Source organism: Prionailurus viverrinus, chromosome A1, assembly GCF_022837055.1.
Source record: "Prionailurus viverrinus isolate Anna chromosome A1, UM_Priviv_1.0, whole genome shotgun sequence".
NCBI lineage: Eukaryota > Metazoa > Chordata > Mammalia > Carnivora > Felidae > Prionailurus > Prionailurus viverrinus.
The window spans coordinates 209,140,065-209,163,047 of NC_062561.1; the positions used below are offsets into that span (position 1 = coordinate 209,140,065).

General features: G+C 38.1%; 1 protein-coding gene across 4 annotated transcripts in view; it reads left to right on the plus strand.

Annotated features, from left to right (window-relative positions):
• Positions 1 to 22,983, plus strand: part of FYB1 (FYN binding protein 1) — a 157,078-nt gene that overhangs the window by 104,631 nt on the left and 29,464 nt on the right. For all 4 annotated transcript variants that reach the window (XM_047863016.1, XM_047863011.1, XM_047863022.1 and 1 more), the window contains exons 3-9: positions 245 to 401; positions 13,217 to 13,263; positions 15,496 to 15,515; positions 15,958 to 15,992; positions 16,952 to 17,072; positions 20,728 to 20,887; positions 21,371 to 21,515. In XM_047863016.1, coding sequence (XP_047718972.1) covers positions 245 to 401; positions 13,217 to 13,263; positions 15,496 to 15,515; positions 15,958 to 15,992; positions 16,952 to 17,072; positions 20,728 to 20,887; positions 21,371 to 21,515 — 685 coding nt within the window. The remainder of the gene's footprint in view (positions 1 to 244; positions 402 to 13,216; positions 13,264 to 15,495; positions 15,516 to 15,957; positions 15,993 to 16,951; positions 17,073 to 20,727; positions 20,888 to 21,370; positions 21,516 to 22,983) is intronic.

Here is a 22,983-nt window from a genome sequence, read left to right on the forward strand (position 1 = left end):
ACATTACATATCTGATAATTTTACTTGTGAATTATACCTCAATAAATCTGAAAAAAATAGAAAATTTAAATGCCACGTTCTGTGGTACTTAGAATATTAGATTCTTTAAAGCACTAATTCAACCTAGGATGCATTTCTTATGTTTTTATATTTAAGATCTTCATTTCTGCATACTCAGAATAGCCGGCTCTTGTGTTTTGAAGATTTATCTTAATTCATGGTATTTTTTTCCTCTGCTTCTTAGGTACCAACAAAGGCCAAATGTGTTACTCAACTACTTCCCTCCCACCACCTCCACCGTCCCATCCAGCCAGCCAACCACCATTGCCAGCATCTCACCCAACACAACCGCCAGTCCCAAGTCTACCTCCCAGAAACATTAAGCCACCTTTAGATATAAAGTAAGCAAAGATTATTTTGCCATTTCTTTGTCGGTCTCTTGCCATAGATTTTCAAACTATGCTTGGCTGAATGCTGAGAGTTCCGTGGTAAACTGCGCGGGCCACACATGTGAGCAGATGCAAGGAGAAGGAAGGGCTGAGCAGGCTGCTCTCATACCCCCACTTCCTTGAGCAACTCTTGTTTTATCTGTTTTTACTGTGGTTTTATTTTTTTAGGAGTTAATTTGAAAAAAAATTCCAGCGCCTCTTTAAAAGTTTTGAAACATTCCTCAGGTTAGCACTACAACTATCTCTTCCACCATCACCGTCACTGCCCCCACCATCACCACCACCACCACCATCATCATCACCAGCACCACCACCACCATCCTTAAAGTCACCACCATTATCATCACCACCATCAAATCGCCACCAGCATTACCATTATCATCATTACTGCCGCCATCATCACCACTATGGCCATTTATCACCACCATCACCACCACCAGCATTATCGACACCGTCACCACTATTATCACGAGCACCAGCACCACAATTCACTGACTACTTATGACTTGTTAGGAACTTTATATATATATACGTGAAAAATGTTTTCCTCATTTCACAGATGAAGAAATGGGAATTTACAGAGGTTGAGTAACTTCTCCAAGATCACACGGGAATGTAGAGTAGAAATTTGAGGCAAGGTCAGTCTAAGTTCAAAGTAAACATGTGCTTTTAACCACTCTGCTAAATAACCTCTTTAAGCAAAAAGCGCAGCTTTTCTCTCAAGCTTCAGATTTTTGGCAGTGTGTTTAAAAACTAGGAAACTTTTATTCAAGCCCACTCCTGCTTTTCTTAGATGGTGCTTTCTAGAAATGTCAAGACTGTATGGGTTGCTATGCACAAGTTTTTTATCCATGATTGACCAGAATAGCTGGTTGAGGAAAAAGCAAACAGAAAGTTGGACTAGAATGAATGCTGTTTTAAAAGGAAATAATTGGATAACGGCAAGTATAAATCCTTATGGCAAGTTAGACTATATCTTCCTTTTCATCTTCTAGAAAATTGCTTTACTTCGTTCTCCTTGAACACAAATAAGCAATATCCCAAAATATTTGGCAACAGTTTATTTTTCCTCCACTTCAATTCTTTACCAGACTGATGTTCTTTACATTTAATGTACTTAATATTTGTAATCCATATAATAGAATCTGTTAATAATGTCTTTATATTGAAAGTACTTCATATCCATAGTCTATATAATAGAATCTGTCAATATCGATGCCTGATTGACAGCTTTCCTTTACTGATGATCATAGTTTAGAGCAAAGGTTGAAAATACATCTGTCATAGGTAGCCACCACTATGTTTCACTTTATTGTGTTTGTTTGGAGTATAAATGCAGAAACTAGAAAGTGTTAGAGCAGCATAGTGGCTATTATCTTATTTGTGGCCCGCAATATGCATTTATATTGACTTCGTGGCCTTCGTGGCCTTCCAGGCATTTGATTTTAAGAATTCTAGTTGAAAGACTCTAATACCCCATGATATCTTGCTACCAAATAAGAGTTTAAGCCATCTGCCTACTAACATGTAAATGCTAAATAAATATTTGATTAGTTAAAACAACTAATTAACATGTGCTCTTACATACACTTGACTTCTATAATTATTTTGCTTTCACATGTATTAAATTCCATTTCTTGGAGTGCCTGAATGGCTCATCAGTTAAGCATCTGACTCTTAATTTTGGCTCAGGTCATGATCTCACACTTGGGAGATAGAACCCTGTGTTGGGCTCTGTGCTGAGCATGCAGCCTGCTTAGGATTCTCTCTCTCTCTCTCTCTCTCTCTCTCTCTCTCTCTCTCTCTCTCTCACCCTCACTCCCTCTCTCAAAAAATAAGTAAATAAATAAAATTCTGTTTCTTTTCCCGAATGTTTTTCCTAGTCTGATAAATGTAATCCATTAGATCATGATCTTAGTACATTTGAATATTATTATGTGACCTATCCCAGTTACTGGCTTCAGTTGTATCCAATTCTAGTGAGAAATTTTCATAAATACCCTAAGCATGAATCCCCGAAAATATATAAGACATGAAGACTGATAATTATGTGATTGAAGAAACTGTGGAGAAGAGGAGTATTCAGCACTATTCTTGCTATATGGGAAGTTACCAAGGCCACCATATATTTGATGATTCGTTTAAAGGATGCAGAGGACCAGCAAATAGTAGTACTCATGGCTAAGATTTATCACAGTGACACTGTCCTTCTGTACCTGGGAGGGACATGCTGAGATTTCTCCTTTCTCCAGCTTTGCAAATGTGTAATGCTGCTTCCCAGGCAGCCCATTAGAGACAAATTTTTATTGAGAGTTGGTCACATAGGCACCTTTTGCCTATTCACTACCAAAATACCAGACTTCTAGAAGGAGAGGAGGTTTTCACCTAAGTCACAATGTCTATACAGTGTAGGCACAACAAATCACTCTTATCAATCAGGCAATTTTTCATATCAGTGTAGGGAATTTTTTAGAACCTGAATTCCCAGATGCAAGCCAAGGGCCAATCATGGTGTCAGATTCTTCTAAAATGAGTAGCTTCAGACTTGCGATATTAATTCTTTTTGGCATACCTACTCCAGAATCCATACCTACTCCAGAATCCATTTTGATATGGTGGGAAATAAAAAGTTGTTTACAGAAGAAAGGATTTCAAGAATAGTCCTATAGCCTGTACTGCAAATTTATAAGAATGCTCGTCAATTTCTCAGGTTTTTTTCAGGAAATTCTTGAAAAAGTTGAAAGGGGTCTTCCAACCAACAAGACTCAAATTTTTTTCTTGTAATATTGTTTGCATCAGAAATTAGTAAAGGGGCGCCTGGGTGGCTCAGTCGGTTGAGCGTCCGACTTCGCTCAGGTCACGATCTCACGGTCTGTGAGTTCAAGCCCCGCATCAGGCTCTGTGCCGACAGCTCAGAGCCTGGAGCCTGCTTCAGATTCTGTGTCTCCCTCTCTCTCTGGCCCTCCCCCCATTCATGCTCTGTCTCTCTCTGTCTCAAAAATAAATAAATGTTAAAAAAAAAAAAAAGAAATTAGCAAAATCCACCAATTGTAATAAGCTTTACCTCATTCCTATTAAGAACTCCTAATTAGAAAGTTGGATTCATCTAAGAGTTCCTGACTCCACAAAATGCATACACTCAGGAGAAAGATGAAGAGAAACAAGAGTCTTCTTGGATGTTATACTGCCTAGACAAACAATCATTGGGGAATCTGAAAGTTAATTGTCAGATGGAGAGATTAGAGTGAATGAAAGCTAAGGGACATTTACAATTTTTTTTTTTAAAGTAAAAATGTGGTGTGTAGTGAAAGACTTTCAGACTCCCATCAGAGAGCTTAAGTAAATCCCAAAATGAAGAAATATCTGGGTCAGAAACTTTCCCCCAAGTAGGGGAAGTTAGATGAGATACGAAGAAGAAATAAGAGCAAAATGAGTCTTGATATTCAGGCTCAAAAACTCATATTTCATGTGAGAGGGAAATTTACAGGATAAATCTTTAAGTAAAATTGTGAGATATGGGTGTTCCTGTGCTTTTCCCCCTGCTGCCACCCTTTAATTTTTTTTCTTTTTTTTAACGTTTATTTATTTTTGAGACAGAGAGAGAGCATGAATGGGGGAGGGTCAGAGAGAGAGGGAGACACAGAATCCGAAACAGGCTCCAGGCTCTGCGCAGTCAGCACAGAGCCTGACACGGGGCTTGAACTCACGGACCACGAGATCATGACCTGAGCCGAAGTCGGACGCTTAACCGACTGAGCCACCCAGGCGCTCCTGCTGCCACCCTTTAAAACACACGCATGGGTGTTTTCCAGAGGCTCTCTCTACCAGCCTGCAAATGCCATTCCTCCCCTCACTGGTCAAAGGCCACTCTCAGGTCAAGCTCTAATAGATTTTTTTTTTTTTACCTTCACTCAAGAATTGTTCTTTTGAGCCACTACTTAGTGCTTTTGTAATAGTAGTTCAGGAAATATCAGTGAACAAAATAAAGGTTCCTGCCCACATAGAACAGGGTGCAACAGACAAAAAGAATAAAAATAATGAACAGGCTAAGGAGATAGTATGTTTGGAAATACTAGGTAGGAGAAAAGAGAGCAGGGTTAGGTGGTGTAGTGAGAGGGTGGGGTTAGGGACAGCATGTGGCAACTTTAAGAAAGGTGAGGGTAGCTCCCGTTATAGGCAGTTATACTTGAGTAAAGACTCAAGGAAATGAGGGGGGGTAGGCTTGCGGATAGCTTAAGCAAGATCATTCCAGGCAGAGAGAACAGACAGAATAAACGCCTAGAATGTTCAAGGACTAGGAAGGAGGTAACTGGAGCTGGAGTAGAGTGAGCAAGGAAAGGAATAGTAGGAAAAGATTTAGCTTGTGTAGGGCCTTGCTGGTCATGGCTGACATTGTGGTTCTTCTAAGTGGAATCATAACCGCTGAAAAAGGTCGAGCAGAGCAGTGATGTTTTAAATTATGTTTTATCAAGATCACCTTAACAGCTCTATGAAAAGAGACAGTAGGCAAATGAAACAGAGACACTAGTCAGGCAGATATTGCCGAAAGACAGACACGATATCATGGTAGCTGTAATCAAAATGGTGGCAGTGGAGATGGAGAGAGGTGTCCAGATTCTGAATATATTTTGAAGGTAGAGACAACAGAATTTGGATCTGGGGTCTAAAGGGAAAAGAGAATCAAAGAGGACTACGGGGTTTTTGCCTCGAGCAACTATAAGGATGATGTTTCCTTCAACTGAAATGAGAGAGGCTAAAAATGAGCAGGTTTGGGAGTGGGGAAGATCAGGAAGGCATGGCTACTTTAAGCTTGAGGATCTTTTAAACATCCAAGTAGAGATATCGAGGCGGTAATTGGGTATAAGAAGTGAAGAGTTTAGGAGAAAGTTCTCGTTTAAAAACATAATAAATCAGGGAGTCATAGGCATATATTCCCCACTTAGAATCATGAGACTTCAAATCACCAAGGAAATGAGGCGGCTGGGTGTCTCAGTCGGTTAAGTGTCCGACTCCCAATTTCGGCTCAGGTCATGATCGCACAGTTTGTGGGTTGCGCTGATAGTGTGGAGCTTGCTTGGGATTGTCTCTCCCTCTCTGTCTGCCCCCCTAATTTTTTCTCTCTCTCTCTCAAAATAAATAAACTTTAAAAAAATCACCAAGGAAGTGAGTATAACTAGAGAGAAGAACCGAGCCCTGGGCACTCCAACTCTACTAGCCTGGGAGAAGAAAAAATGAGCAAAGGGGGATAAAAAGGAATAACGAATAAGATAGGAAGAAAACAAGAGTGTGGTGTCCTGGAAGCCAAGTAAAGGGAGTATTCCCAAGGAGAAGGTAGTGATAACTATGTCAGCTGCTGCAGAAGGTCAAATAAGTGAGGACTGTGAAGGTCAGTGTGGGTGAAGTCTCCTGGAATCGAGCTTGACTGAAATAGCTTTAGAAGACCAAGAAAGGACAGGAATTGGAAAGAGCAACGGTAAACAACTCTTTCAAGAGTTGTTCTCTTTCTCAAGGAGAAAAGAGAAGCAAAGGAATGGAGCGGTAACTGCTGGGAAAAAAGGAATTGAGATTTTTTGTTTTTTTTTTAAGATGGAAGAAATAGCAGCGTGTCTGCATGCAGTGAGAAAGATCTAGTAAAGAGAGTAAAATGATAATGGCGGCCAGGGGAGAATTCTCGAAACAAGACTAGAGCAACTGGGAAGTAGTGTTCAGGTGAGGGAGTGGCTTCCCAAAGGAATAAAGAACTGAAAGGTTTACAGTCTTCTCTAGGGTGGAGTCTGTGTTGCTTAAGGCAAAAAAGCGAATTTTTAATTGCTATCAGGGAAGGAATTTCAGGAGATAGGGTGGCCTTTTTCACCTACCTCCCTGGAAGACACTTGTAATGACATCATTCCGATCAGGATGCCTTAAGAATGTAGAAGATTGGAGGCAGATGAGAATCAGAAATAATAATCATCTTTAACAATAAAGTGGTTGCGACCAAAGTTCTATTTTATTTTAAGTTGTACTGTTTCCCCACCTAGTGGTGAGAAGTCAGCTAGCTACATTTTCTGCTGTTACTCAGGCATCTGAAGAGAAACTGAAACCCGTCGAAAGAGCTCGTGTATCATTACTAGTGTTCAGGTCAACATCTTTTAGTGTAACACGTTTCTTGGCACCATCGTTAAAGATTAACTATAATTTTAACAGCATAACTAATTCTTCATGTGAAGGCAGAACCAACGGTTGAATATTTTGGTATACAAAACAAATTCCATGATTATTAATAGCAACGAGACAGGAAAAGTGAAGTAATAAGAAATAATAAATAATGGGAAGTGACTAAGGTTGGAAGAGGGAGAAGTTCAACAGTTCTTACCATGAGATCACTCGTAGCCCGCTTCAGAGTTTATTGGCTCTAAAATCAGACGAAAAGTCAGAACTTACACCATTATAACATTTTATTAGTTATAAATTCTTAACATTCTCTGGAATTTGAGACTTGCCCTATCAGACAGGCACTCCCGGGTGGTCTTACCAACTCCATTTAGAAAGCACTGGCTGAAGCGAGTCGTACTTTTTATAAGTCCTCCTGCATTCAATACAGGAAGACATGTTCCAGAGAAAAGTTCACAGAGATTTTATTCTCAGCAACAGCAGGTATAGAACAAAGTGTTGTGTGACTTTCTTCTTTAAAAAACACAAACAAAACCAACAATTAAAAGCTAAAGTCATGAATAGCAAATAAGATATAAAGGTCAACAGCTTTACATCTTTAAAAGTCAGGAAATAGAGCACATTAGAGCTTTCTAAAAATGATGGACCTGATACTGAGTTAACCTTGCCTTTCCTATGTAATTCTGCATGCCACAGTGTGAAACTAAAGAACTCGTGAGAGGTCCCCGTGAACAGACACAGGCTTATAACAACCGATAAACTTCCTTTTCTTCTTTACCTGCTCCCTCTGTTTACAGTCTGTGCCACTATGGGTTGTGACTGGTTTCATTGTTTGCCTCCAGGAGCAGAGTTTCTCAAAGCCTGCAGCACTATTTTTTTTTTTGTTTTTTAAATAATTGGTGACTATTTTTTTTAAGTTTTTACTTATTTATTAGAAAGAGAGAGAAAGAGAATGAGCAGGGGAGGGGTAGAGACAGAGGGGGACAGAGGATCTGAAGTGCGGTCCGTGCTGACAGCGAGGGGCCCAATGCAGGGCTTGAACTCACAAACCTTGAGACTATGACCTGACCCAAAGTCGAGGCTTAACTGACTGAGCCACCCTTTCGCCCCGGCAACAGTTTAATCTCGGTTTATTCATGACATTCACCTACCTCGTGTTTTTCCCTTTTATTCTTCACTCTCATTCTTCTACGATTTCATATCTATTGAACATTTGCATGTTATATATGGTGAATTCAGACCTATATAAACTAACATCTACACGCTATCGTGTTAGGTCTATGAACCAATGTGTGCATGCAAACATTATCTGTAAGTGATTAATGGTTTGTATAAACATGCAGCCACATATGTATGAAAGTGCTATGCAGATACTCTCCATTCTGCACATATTTGTTACTCATCCACCCAAGTGTTTTAGGAAGTAAGCTGCAAGTCCAGTAGTCCTTTTGACTTAATTTTTTTTTTCAAAAATGATAATAAACAGGGGCGCCTGGGTGGCTCAGTCGGTTATATGTCCAACTTTGGCTCAGGTCATGATCTCGCGGTTCGTGAGTTCGAGCCCCACATCAGGCTCTGTGCTGACAGCTCAGAGCCTGGAGCCTACTTCCAATCCTGTGTCTCCCTCTCTCTCTATCCCTCCCCCACTCACACTCTGTCTCTCTCTCACTCTCAAAAATAAATAAACATTAAAAAAAATTTTTTAATGATAATAAACAATTCACTTTCATAACAAAAGTTAATGGGGACAAAATTAATTCATCAGAAAAAATCAAAGTCTTATTCATGACTGGAATTATTCTAATAGCTTTCTAAAAATGATAGTCATAATAATAATAATATAATAATAATAAACTAATAATAAACTAGCAAAGTGGCAATCTCTTTCATCAAGGGGATTATAGTCTCATAGTAGGAAGAGACACTCGCAAGCAATTGCTCTATAATTATAGTAACACAAAATAATCAGTATAATGAAGCAATGTATGACACATAGAAGCAGCAACAACGTGGGCTTAAGGCATCAGAGATAACTTCACAGAGGAGGGAATGTTTAAAGAGAGCCTTAAAGATTAAGGAGGGCCATAAGCAGATGATGAGAAGAAAGATTATCCTAGAAAAGGAAAAGAAAGCGAGCTAAGCACAGAGCAACAAGAAACCAGAGAGTGTTCAGAGAGTGAGTCAGTATTAATACATGAAAAGAAGATGAGAGAAGAAGGAATAGCCGCTGGGGTGGCTCAGTTGGTTAAGCGTCTGACTTAGCTCAAGTCATGATCTCATGATTCATGAATTCAAGCCCCACGTCGGGTTCTGTGCTGACAGTTCAGAGCCTGGAGCCTGCTTCGGATTCTGTGTCTCCCTCTCTCTCTGCCCCTCCCCCACTCACCCTCTGTCTCTGTTTCTGTTTCAAAAATAAACATTAAAAACTATTTTTAAAAAAAAGAAGAAGAAACAGGAAAAACAAAACTGTAAGAGAATAGGGCTGGGCATAAGAACTTTGTATACCATGAAAGGGGCTGTAAATTTTATTCTGTAGAATGTCAATGTATTTTGACGTCTAAGGTATTTATGTCTTGTGCTTTTAATTAATACTCAGTTGATTAAATTTAATAAGGCAAAAGTCTAATTTATTTTAGGTACTTAAGTTCACATAATATAACTTGCTATCTTATTTATACATCTAGTAATTTTTATTTAATAAGAACAATTACTTTCAGGGGGATCATTGATTAATGATTAGACAACTCAGGTTAAATTCTTTCAAATGGATACTTACATTAAAAAATTTAGTTTTAATTACCCCCTTACATGTTTTACGTTGCATGAATAAATCTATATATTGAATTTTTTTAAGCATTTGAAAAACCTGACTGAACAAATTTAATAACTGCAAATCCTCTCAAGAACTTAAGTGACTCTTACAAATCTGTTAAAGCACATTCAGTTCTCTTAAATGTTCACTTGTATTTTCTATGGGATTTTTCTTATATTTTTTAAGAAGCATATTTAGTTTGAAAAAATTTATAAAAGGTGAATATGTAAAAGGCAGAGAGAAGAGTAAACTGAACCTCCATGTCCCCTACACCAACTTCAATAATTATAAATTTATCACTAGTCTTGTTTCATCAATACCCCTACCCACTTCCCTCTTTCATATTATTTTTAAGCTAATGCCAAAATATTCATAAATATTTTAGTAGGTATCCCTAAAAATTAGACTTTATATAATAATATAAAAATCAAGTCCATGTTCAAATTTCCAGTTGTCTCTTAAATTGAGTGTGTGTATGGTTTTTTAAATTTGTTTGAAGAAGAATCCATATAAAGTCTGCACATTTTCATTGGCTTATACGTTGGTAATTCTCTTTGAAGCTACAAGTCTACCCTCTATAACTATATTTATCTATTTATTGCAATTTATTTGTTGAAGAAATCAAGCTCTTTGAGGGGACTATAATTATCCATAGTCTAGATCTTGCTGAATGCTTTCCTATAGTTTAGCTTGTATGTTCCTCTATTTCCTATAAATTGGTAGTTGGAGGTAAAGGTAGCCTGACCAAATTTAGTTCTAGTTTCTTTGGTCAGATTACTTCCTAGGTGATGGTATATTCTTTTATCAGGAGGCTGTAAAGTCTGGTTGACTCCTTTTTTGTTATGAGAAGCCATTGACACTCAATATTGACACAAGGAATCCATACTTTTCAACTACACTAAAAAGTCTAAATAACAAATTTTAGTTTGACACATCTAATTAAATATTTGCTAGTGTAACAAATCTCTTAAATATTACAAACATTTAAAATATTGAACACTGGGGCACCTGGGTGGCTCAGTCGGTTGGAATCTGATGTCAGCTCAGGTCATGATCTCACGGTTTGTGAGTTTGAGCCCCATGTTGGGCTCTGCAGTGACAGCTCGGAGCCTGGAGCCTACTTAGGATTCTGTGTCTTTCTCTCTCTGCCCCTCCCCTGCTTGTGTTCTCTCCTCTCTCTCTCTCAAAAATAAATAAACATTTGTAAGTAAGTAAGTAAATAAATAAATAAATAAATAAATAAATAAATAAATAAATAAATAATATTGAACATAGTAGGTTCATTGTTCCCATGACTGTAAAACTTGTTTCACAAATTTTTGTACCACGGGTTTGACTTACTTCATCATTTCTGTATTTTATTCTGAATTTTTCAAGGACCAAAAAAATCACTAAGGGAAACAAGTGTCTTGTCATCATCAAGTTAATGAATTGATTAATTGGGCCTTTACACTTAACCTAAATTAAAAGCTAAGCATATATAAGTTAAATTTTTAAATTTCAATTTGTTTAAAAAGTAAGTTTATTGGATCAACAATTGATGACCACATATGTTTACCATCCCAGGTAGAGACTGAGACACGTATCTATGGCAATTCTTCCTGAGCCTCAAGTGTGCCCACCGAGCTTGTTTGATGATCTAAGGGATAACGAGGCATTTCCAGCCCAGATTCTTCAATGGGGTTGGCTTTGTAACCAGCATCTTTTGGGTTCTTTAAGTGGCTTGAGTAGTGAACATGAGAGTGATATAATCACATTTGCATTAGAAAATGTTGGCAGTGGTGTGGAGAAGGGACTGTAAGGATGGAGAAGATGGAGAGCAATGCTCATCACTGGAAGCCAAGGCAGATGGCTACTGCAAGAGTCCACACTAGAGATAATAGAACTCTCTTCTCCTGTCTACCAGGAAAGAGGAGAGAGATGGAGAGTGGGGCCGTGAATTAGAGGAGACATTAAATACGTGGAACTGACAGAACATGATTAACTTGGTGAGGGACCGAAGAAGAGTGAGCAAGAGGATGCCTTTAAGGCTTAGGTGGATATGTGGAACTGTGGTGCCATTCACTAAGATAAGAAAGCTAGTAGGAAAAACAGGTTTGTGCTGGGACAGAAGAGGAAAGCCTCTGTTTCTGCGATGTTAATGTAGCACTGGCTGTGGAATATCCAAGATGTGTGTATGTGAGTCTGAAACTCAGAAGAGAGGCCTGCCCTGGAGATGTCAATACGGAAGTCACCAACACTAAGAGAACAAGTGCAGCTGTGGGCATATATGAGGCCATTCAGGGACAGGGGTAGAGTGGAAAAAGAAAGGAAACCAAGACCAGAACACAAAGGAATATCATCACTTAAAGGGGGAAGTCAGAGGCAAGTAAACCCACAAAGGAAATTGTGGGATCGTGGTTAGAAACACAAGTGAGCCGGGAGAGATCTTTTATGGAAACAAAAGAGACTCCAGGAAAGCAAAATGGCCAATACTGTTAAGGGCCACAAAGTAATCATGTAAGATTATCATGGAGAGGTAGCCAGTGGATTTGGTAAGTAAGTTCTTTAAGAGTGGTTTCAGCGAAGGATTGGCAAAAGAAGCCAGAGGGTAGTCATGAAGAAATGAGCAAGAGAAAAAGAAGTCAAGTCTGTGAGCCCATACAGCCTTCTCCATGTTGGCTGGGAAAGAGAGGACTATCTGTATCTGTGGTAATGTGGAGAATTGAGAAAGGTAAAGAGAAGATTTTGGACTTTATGAATGAGAGTAACTGGGGCTGAGAGAGAAAACAAAGTATGAGATATTTAGGAATGGGAAGTGAAAGTAGAGGAATAGTAATAATAATATAAAAGATACAATGACACACAGAAGAAAGAAATGGGGCAAAACACTGATAATTTAGATAGAATTCAGAACACAGGTGGAAGGAACTTTGGTAGATAGAAGGTAAGCAAAAGTTGGGTTAAAGGAATATATTTTCTTAAGAATATGTTTTCTAAAGAGAATATATTTTCTTGCTCTATTATCTGTGAAATAAGAAACAAGATCATCTGGTTATAGGGGAGGTGAGAGGGACAGGAGATTTGAAGAAAGTAGTGATGGTTTTGAACAGCCTTTGAGAAGGATGATGGGAAAGAAGCTTCATTAGGAAAAGGTATATGAAATTACAGAAGAGTGTTGAGGATAAAGTTGAGATCAAATGTCAATTATTTGTAATATCCAGAATCAGTGAAATGGCAATTTTCTCCAGCTATGCTAATCAACCTGAGCATAAAAAATAGAAAATATAGATGGTTCCATCAATCATTAGGGATTTGTGGGGCCCAGGTACTGATAACTGTGAAGAGCAATTGGAGTGCAGTGGCACTTAGAGTCCAAGACACAAATGATGGAAGTAAAGCCAGAAGGAGAACCTCTGGAAAGAAGGAGTCAAGGATTAGAACTGATCCTCTTTGGCATCTATACCATAAAACCAATCAAATGCCTTCAGAATCCCAGAATTGAATTATTTATATACTTCCATTTTAACAGAAGACATATTACTACCCTGAGGCAATGGATTGATTTTATGTGTCCACTGTGAATGGACAGAACTGTCCTCAAGCTCCCCTATTCTCTCTCTTTTTTTTTTTTTTTTGCCTCAGTAGCAGCATAAATATGAGGCTAAAGCCCATTCTAATAACTTATGAAGTTTTAAATCAGAGCAGAAGTTAAAGACAAAAGAATAATTTAAAATATGATCCTTTTAGTCTTTTTCCTTTTTCATTGTACGGCAAGCATCTATTTGCTCCATTTTTACTTTTTCTTCTTTCTTGTTTTCAGAAGCGCTGTACATGAAGAAAATCAAGATAGTGTCATGCACTCTGATGGTAAGAGGCACAAAGATATTTTATTTATTTATATGTTACCTCAGATACAGAAGTGTGAGTTAATCATTTGGATAGGATCATTATTGGGCCATTGTCATCAATGGTCCCTGCAAAACCACTCTCTTGTTTTACTTATGTGTGTATTCCCTTTTATCTCCATGATCCCTTCCCTTTCCTCTGCTTCCCTTACCAGAGACAAATATTTTAATACATTTAATGTGTGTGTGTGTCTGTTTGTACATATTCTTTGCATACTGTTGTATGTGTGTATATATTTGAATTTACATAAACAGTATGTTAGAACTCACTCTGCTCTTTTTTTTACACTCAGCATAATATGTTTTACGGGTCCCACCCATGTTGCTATATGCATATTTAATTTGTTAACTACTGTATAGTACTCCATGGTATGTATCCTATGCATTTGCATTTTACTTCCAGTTCACTGGTACTTACAAATAATAATTCAGTGTACATTCTGGTCCACATTTCCATGTGGACCTCCAAGAGACTTTCTTTAAAGTATATATATCCAGTAGTGGAATGGCTGTTTGTAAGCTATGGAATATTCATGGAATATTCTAGTACTATGGAATTAGGAGTAGAGTGCTCTCCAGAAAAGCTGCATCTGTGTGTACTCACATCAGCAGGGCATGAAGATTCCAAGATGCCTACCTTTCACCAGTGCCTGGTATTATTTAGCTTTCCAATTGTTTTGAGTCTTATATGTATAAAATAATATCTCACTTCATTTTCATATCTCTGCTTGCAGTTGAGGCTGGGTACTTCAGTTGTGTATTAGCCTTTGTGTTTTCCTCTTCTGTAACTTGCCACTTCATATCCTTTGACCACTTTTTTCTTAGAGTTGGTATCCTTTCCCGGCTGACTTTCAGGAGCTCCTCTGTATTTCAGATATTAATCTCATGTCGGTTGCAGAAATTGCAACTATCTTCTCTCATCCTATCCATGGTCAATTAACCCAAGCTTCCCATCACCGAACATAAATAAATTTTGATATAATCAAATTAATTAAACTCTGCATTGTAATTTGTTTTAAAGTTTTACTTAAGGAGTCCTATCCCTAAAAAATAAAACTATTATCTTCCTCTTTCTTCTATGAACTTTATCCCTTATATTTGAGTCTTTTCTCCTTATATTTGCAGAGTACCTTTGAGGAATTAGTAGAAATCCAGATTTATTGCCTCACCTAGGGAACCATTTTTCCCATTACCATATTTCGAAATCCATCATTGTCTCAATAATTTCTAATGCCATCTTTATACTCCATTAACTCTACAGGTGTGTATATGTCTATGCATGTATGTGTGTGTATTTGTGTGGGCAGTACATGTGTATGAAAGAGTATACGTAAATTTATGCATCTGTCTCTGAGTTTTCTGCTGTATTTCATTGGTCTATGTGTTTCTGTACCAACCCCACACTGTTTTTATTATTGTTGCTCTAGATTATGTCTTAATATCTAATAATTAGGTGATACTACTAAACACTTGGATAGTAAAGGATCTTTTTTAAAAAAATTAACTTTGGGGCACCTCAATGGCTCAGTGGGTTAAGCGTCCATCCTACTTCGGCTCAGGTCATGATCTCATGGTGGGTTTGAGCCCTGCATCGGGCTCTGTGCTGACAGCTCAGAGCCTGGAGCCTGAAGCCTGCTTCAGATTCTGTGTCTCCCTCTCTCTCTGCCCCTCCCCTGCTTGTGCTCTGTCTCTTTCTCTCTCTCTCAAAAATAAGTAAACATTAAGAAGAAGAAGAAGAAGAAGAAGAAGAAGAAGAAGAAGAAGAAAAGGATATCATTTTAAAAAAACTTAATTAACTTTATTTGCTTGATACATGGAAACAAATCCTTGGGAACAAATAAGTCAAAAAGAACAAACCAGTTGTGATTTTCTGGTAATACCTTTGTTCCACATTAGCCCACAAAACCAAATGTGCATGCCTTTCACGAAGAGGTTAAAATGTCTTCATTATTTTTTGGCTTTTGTGTTATTTTATGAAAGCCAATGAAATGGTTTTACAATGAAATTACAAGTATCAAAGAGGCCATAGTAAAGATCTAATCCACATATTCTATTTTGTACTTCTATGTGTTTTATAGAACATAAGTTCTGTTAGATTATGAACAGTTTTGGATAGATTATGTCTAATAATTTTGTAGTAAACTGCTTTTTAATTAAAGTATATTGAATTTTATTCTTTTTTTAAAACTTTTAGGTACTGGAAACCTAGATGAGGTCAGTTTTTTTCCCCCTTCTTATATTATATTGCTTAACTAAAATATTTAACCATTCCTGTGATTTATGTTCTATTGATATAAACCAGCAACTAAAAATTGTTATGGATAATAATGATATTTTTCAATTTATAATATTACTTCATCTAAAATTCTTGGGACATTAAACACCAAACATTACATTGACTCACAGTAATTTTGTAGCACTGAACGTAAACTTAAGTCTGGCTGGACATCTGAATTATATAGCAGAATGTAAAATAAGATCTTTTTGTGCTTACTTTTCCAGTGTATCTCTTTAAGGGAAAAAAACATTTTAAGCAAGACAAATTTACATACACTTACATTTATGATTGTTTTACTAGGTATTTGATCAATGTAATATGTGTATGTTCCCTTTTTTAGGAATTAAAATTAATCATTATTAATGTTTTTCTTGGCAGGAACAAGAGAGTGAAGGAGAAACCTATGAAGACATGTATGGGTTACATTTTTTACCGTGATTTTTCTGCCTAAAATGAATATTATGATTTGTATGAGGGAGAATAGATGGATATTCAACACTAAGGGGAAAAAGCTTTATTGTTCAAATGACTGGCATATAATGATAACCTTTATTTCAATACAAAGGACTAAAGATTCTTTATTTGCCTAAGAATTTCATGGAAGACTCTTAAAAATGTTGTTCTGTGAGAGGCAAGAGACTCGCAGCTACTGGATAGACCACAGGCAGGGAATCACGGAGCTAGGAATCTGTATTTCTTGTGCTCAGTGTGTCCTTGGGCAAATGAATTCATTTGTGTGTTACAACTCCCCCATCGAGGCAGTGCTCCACCTCACCAGGGTGCTCTGAGAAATAATTTACCACAGCATCAGATGGCAAAGTGTCAACCTGCTACAGCAGAAAGATTTTTAAAAGAATAGCTCCAAAACAGGCTTCCCCATAGCCCAGGACTAAGAAATGTCTTGGAAAGTGAGTGAAAGGAGAAAGAAATATGTTATTTTCTCTCTTGTTGATTCAAATATCTTAATTTGCTCTACCTAGTTCTTAAGCAATGAATTCTGACTAAAGTTTCTGAGCTAAGGTTTGCATGTATGTACATGTGCATGCCCTGTACCTGGGAGTGCATGCACGTGAAGGGGTGGGGGCGGAGATCAATTCTATTCATGCCCATATGCAGAAAGAACAGGGTCTTTATATATACGCAGTGTCTTCCGCTTGCTGGCACAGGGTGTAAGTGGAAACAGAACCTTTGGCAGGTATCCCCACTTGTCTGCTTCCTACTGGTTTTAAGAACAATCTCACACGCTCAGTAATTTTGACAACTCCTGGCTTTTCACCTTCGTCTATACTTGAGATACTGTCTCCTGGATATGTGAGCCATAACACATCAATGCTCGCAAGTGCCAAAACAACTTAACAATTTTTATCCACAGAGAAGCAACCAAAGAAAGAGAGAAAAAAAGGGAAAAGGAGGAAAAGAAGAGATTAGAACTGGAGAAAAAGGAACAGAAAGAGCGAGAAAAGAAAGAACAAGAAATAAAGAAGAAATTTAAAGTAAGAGCTTGCTTGCTGATGGGTAGAAAAAGAGTGATCTCTATGATTTTCACACAAAAGGGGCACCACACCATTCTTGAAAACTTACCTGGTGGGAGAATTACTTAGTTATTGTTTCCTTAAAAAGTAACTACCTTCATAACAGTAATTATCTTACCCAATATGCCTCCTTATCCCTGCACTAAAAATGTAATATGATAAAATATGGTGGCTTATGATTAGTGGGCACCCAGGAAATTTTCTGTTGATTGAGTGAGTGAATACTCATTGCTCAAACACTTCTTGGCTCTCAAGATTTCATATTTGTTATTAACCTACTTATACTATGAGCTTGGACCACACACGTAAGTATCCTTGAGGCAGGTATCACAATGGTATAAGGGACGTAAATGTCTCTGGATGAACCAGGCCTGTCTCAGAATAAAGTTTCTATGAACTACTCCCACTGCTGGTATCTAGACCTGACTTACATTTTTGCCTTTATTTCTAGCTTATGTACTTGTTGACTTCTGATACCCGCTATTTCCCATCCCTCTTTTCCCACCTAGATTTCTGACCTCTCTCTTTTCAGACCCCTGATTTCAAATTTCTACCACCATCACTAAGCTTGTAGGCTATCCTCTTTTGGCTACACCATCTTTGATGACATGGCCCATCTGGCACGGGTCTGGTGTGTCAGCTATATTTAAGGTGACTCTGTATTACAGAACTATTCTTCACTATAAAAAAGACTCATGTCAAGTTTCTTTTAAACATTTAATTCCCCTGGAACATTTAATATATGGTTTCAGCTGTAAAAATTTTGATTTCTATATAACTCCCCAGTATATTTGTTGTATTAAAAGAAATGTTCGGGGCGCCTTGGTGGCTCAGTTGGTTGAGCGTCCGACTTCGGCTCAGGTCATGATCTCGCGGTCCGTGAGTTCGAGCCCCGCATCAGGCTCTGTGCTGACCGCTCAGAGCCTGGAGGCTGTTTCAGATTCTGTGTCTCCCTCTCTCTCTGACCCTCCCCTGTTCATGCTCTGTCTCTCTCTGTCTCAAAAGTAAATAAACATTAAAAAAAAATTTAAAAAAAAAAAGGTTCAACAGCATGGTGCAAGAAAAACATAAAGCAGCTTAGAGTCAAGTGGACAGATGTGGATTCAAATTCCAGTTGTACATGTGAATTATGTGATTGTGGGCATATGATTAAACTTGTTTGAATCTCAGATTCTTATGTCTTTGAATCTCAGATTCTTATTCTTAGAATAAATGGTATCTCTCCTGAAAATTTGTTGTGGAATTAAATAAAATAATGTACATAAGGCACTATATCTACCAAAGTTCTCATTAAATTTTGAAAAAGCCTACTATATATAAGTAAAATTAGGTATGAATAAATATGAATGTTAAGACATTTAACTCATACAGACATATGGGTACCAATGTTCATATTTTCCAAGTGGCAAATATGAAAAATTAATTTCTTAAAAAAAAGTCTTCATAACAGGGGTACCTGCGTGGCTCAGTCAGTTAAGTGTCTGACTCTTGCTTTCAGGTCAGGTCATGATCTCACAGTTTGTGAGTTACAGCCCCACGTTGGACTCTGTGCTGACAGTGCAGAGCCTGCTTGGGATTCTCTCTGTCCTTCTCTCTCTGCTGCTCCCCCCCCCTCAAAATAAATAAATAAACTTAAAAATTTTTTCATAACACATTTTTAGGAAGGTACTTTGTAATTTTGAAAGAGTTATGTGAAGTTTTTTCTTGTGTTTCCTTTGGAGAAATAAATTTTGCATTGTTTCACTCATTCACTCAAATAAAATTTCTTAGTAAGAAAAAATACAGTATGGAAATCATACCACTAAAATATGAATTCAAAGTTTGTAAAGACTAGGACTTCACAAGCTATATTCCTTCCACAAAAATGTTAATACATGCTAAAATTAAAGAAATTAAATGTGAGAACTGTTACACAGCACCATATTTCATTAATTCTAAAGTATAAAATATTTCACATTTTAAAATTCTGAAATAATGCATCTTAACATCATTGGTGTAACATAATTTAAATTAAGCTGTTTCTCAGTGATACGAAATTGATGATGTCTCACAACTCATAGCATCATGAGTTCAATAAAATGAGGCAGAACTTCAAAAATCACAATGCATATTTGCATATCAAAAGATCTAAGAAATTATGTTGGAAAGACACACATTTAGGATTAGGAGTTTAGGATTCATGTTCTAAACTAGATTACAGTAGTTCGTCTTATCCAAGGGGATACATTTCCAGGCCCCCAGTGGATGCCTGAAAACATGGATAGTACTGAACTCTATATATACTATGTTTTTTCCTACACACATATACCTATGATAAAGCTCAATTTATAAGTTAGGCACAGGAAGAAAGGAACAATAACTAACAATAAAATAGAACAATTGTAACACTCTCCTGTAGTGAAAGTTATTGAATGTGGTCCATCTGCTTCTCTCAAAATATCTTACTGTCCTCCACTGACCCTTCTTATGATGATGTGAGACAGTAAAATTCCCACTTGATGAGATGAAGTGAGGTGAATGACTTAGGCGTTATGACATAGCATTAGGCCACTACTGATCTTCTGACAATAGGCCACAAGGGCAATCATCTGTTGCTAGACCATGGTGCACCATGGGTGGCTGAAACCCCAGAAAATGTAACCACAGACAAGGGAGGAGTACTGCATTCGGCTGTCAAGAAACCACTATACTATCCAGGATATTAAGTTGAAAAACCTCACATAACAGGGGCGTCTGGGTGGCTCAGTCAGTTAAGTGTCCGACTCTTGATTTTTGGTCAGGTCACAATCTCACGAGTTCGTGGGATTGAACCCTGCTTTGAGCTCTGTGCTAACAGTGTGGAGCCTGCTTGGGATTTTCTCTGTCTGCCCTGCTCATGCTTGTACTCTCTCTCTCTCCCTCCCTCCCTCTCAAAAATAGATAAAATAAATAAAAAGTTAAAACTTCACATAACACTTGTTTGCTATTTTTTCTTTACAAAGCTATTTCTAGAATGTTATCTTGTTTATAGCAGGTAATGTCTACTCTAAGTTTATAGACAGACAACACCACAAGTTGAAAGAAAGAAAGAAAGAAAGAAAGAAAGAAAGAAAGAAAGAAAGAAAGAGAGAAAAAGAAAAAAAAGAAAATGCTTTTCCCATAAGTGTAGCCCACAACCACTCACCATCTTCCCTTCCCTTTGCTGTTTGAAGCCTGAAAATAACCATCAGAATAACTACACAATGCAAACATGAAAAAACCTCATCTACCAAGCAGACCACCATCATATCCCATAAAAACCATGGCATCCAGTGTGTATTGTCTTACATAAATCGTATTCCATTATTAGTGGCTTCCTCTGCAAGCCTTTCACAGATTTCTAAGGTCGACAGATGACTGCTACTCTCTCCTGGACCCCAAGCACATGCTTACCTGTTCTTTGCTGGTTCTGCCTCACCACTGTGATTTTCCCCTACCATGTCTTATAAGAACATCTGTTAGATGATATTCACCTTCAGTGTCTAATTCAAACCATAAATGTAAATAGGCTGGTCGGCAAGTTGCTTTCAAAACTCCATTTCTAAAAGATTTTCCGAAGAGTAAGGAAGCCTATTGTGATGTCCCCCCTTCTTTGCAGCTAACAGGCCCTATTCAAGTCATCCATCAAGCAAAAGCTTGCTGTGATGTCAAAGGAGGAAAGAATGAACTGAGCTTCAAGCAAGGAGAGCAAATTGAAATAATCCGCATCACAGACAACCCTGAAGGAAAATGGCTGGGCAGAACCGCCAGGGGGTCATGTGAGTACAAATTTTCCTATGACATCTCCAAATGTTGTTGTTGTTGTTTTCTTTTTTTTAAGACATTCTGTTAAGTTAGGAGTATTTTACAGGGTGGACAAAAATAGGAAGATTGAAAACGACATTGACGTATCTTCATTTCATCTGCATTGTCTTTTTACTGGGGAACAGTGTAAATATTTGTTTTATTCCAGGGAGAGTCAAAGGGCATTGGGTTCCTCACTGATGTTAAAAGGTGAAAAAATGAGTCCTGTGAGTCACTGTGGAATCTTTAAAATAGACGCTAGGCTTATCCCAAACCACAACAGCAAAAGACTTTGACAAAGTCCAGTCAAACGTGTCTGTGTCGGAAGTCTATAAATCAGGAGTGCAAGCAAAGAAATGAAGGGAAAGATGTGCAGATGTGCAATTGATATTCTGTCTACAACTCTGAGATATTGAAACTACAGTTGCCTGACAATAAATCCTTCTTCCTCTCCGTAGACGGCTATATTAAAACAACTGCCGTGGAGATCGACTACGACTCCCTGAGGCTGAAGAAAAGTTCTCTCGGTGCTCTTTCATCAAGACCGATTGGAGATGACCAGGAGGTATATGATGACGTCGCAGAGCAGGATGATATTAGCAGGTATGGACAAATACAAATTGTAAAATACATCAGACTGCTGGCTCGTCAGATGATGTATTTTAAGATTCTAAAATTTTACCTTCCACGTCTCTTACTGCTTGCTATCCCTGAATACCCTTTTACAGCTACAGGTATTCCAATAGGGGTGAAAGGTCATTTAAAACTCTGTAGTCTTGGGGCACCTGGGTGGCTCAGTTGGTTGAGCGACCAACTTCGGCTCAGGTCATGATCTCATGGTTTGTGAGTTCAAGCCCCGCGTTGGGCTCTGTGCTGACAGCTCAGAGTCTGGAGCCTGCTTGCAATCCTGTGTCTCCCTCTCTCTCTGTCCCTCCCCTGCTCATGCTCTGTCTCTGTCTCAGAAATAAATAAATATTAAAAAAATTTTAAAACTCTGTAGTCTTTTACTTTACTCTTTGGTTGTATGTATCAAATACTACTTAAAAAAGAATAGTCCATTTGCCAGGTCTTGCCAAATGTGTTAGCATTCCAAAATGCTGTTTAATAATAATCATTCTGATTTGATCTTAGGGCTATGCCTAAAGTAAATATGATTTCATAAAAACATGAAGCATGAGATACAAAATTCAGCTCTAAAAATATAAAAATTTTTGCTCTGAAATCTCTGAGTCTAAATGTATTTGTTGTTCTTATTTGAAAACATAACAGAAAAAAGAATGAATTTTAATACAGCTCTACTTTGCTCTTTATTTTTAAAAAAACGTTTTTTGCATTTATTTATTTTTGAGAGACAGAGAGAGACAGCATGAGCAGGGGAGGGGCAGAGAGAGAGAAGGAGACACAGAATCAGAAGCAGGCTCCAGGTCCGAGCTGTCAGCACAGAGCCCCAGTGCGGGGCACAAACCCACGAACCGTAAGATCGTGACCTGAGCCGAAGTCAGACGCTTAACCGACTAAGCCATCCGGGCACCCCCCTACTTTGCTCTTTAAATGTAAAAAAGTAAGGGGTGCCCGGGTGGCTTAGTGGGTTGAGCGGCCAACTTCGACTCAGGTCATAATCTCATGGTTCCTGACTTTGAGCCCCACGACGGGCTCTGTGCTGACAGCTCGGAGCCTGGAGCCTGCTTCGGATTCTGTGTCTCCCCCTCTCTCTGCCCGTCCCCTGCTTATGCTCTCTCTCTCTCTTTCAAAAAAATATAAATACATAAACATTTAAAAAAGAAATTTTAAACATTAAAAGCAAAAGCTCAATTCTCTGTGATCCCTGTGAATCAGCAAAGTGTCCAATTTATTTTTCCTGGACCATTCATTCCAGTAGATTGGAATGGCCTTCCCTGTAGGAATTATGGGAACGTCTTCCTGGGGCAGAGGAACACAACAAGACATCCTTACTGGAGGAGGCAGGAGGGGAGATTGGCTATCTCCCATGCACTTTTTCTTCCCGTCTTTTCCCTTCTCAGTTCCTCAACTGCCTTTCTCCATCCCTCCTTCTCTGGCTCCTTTTCCCAGC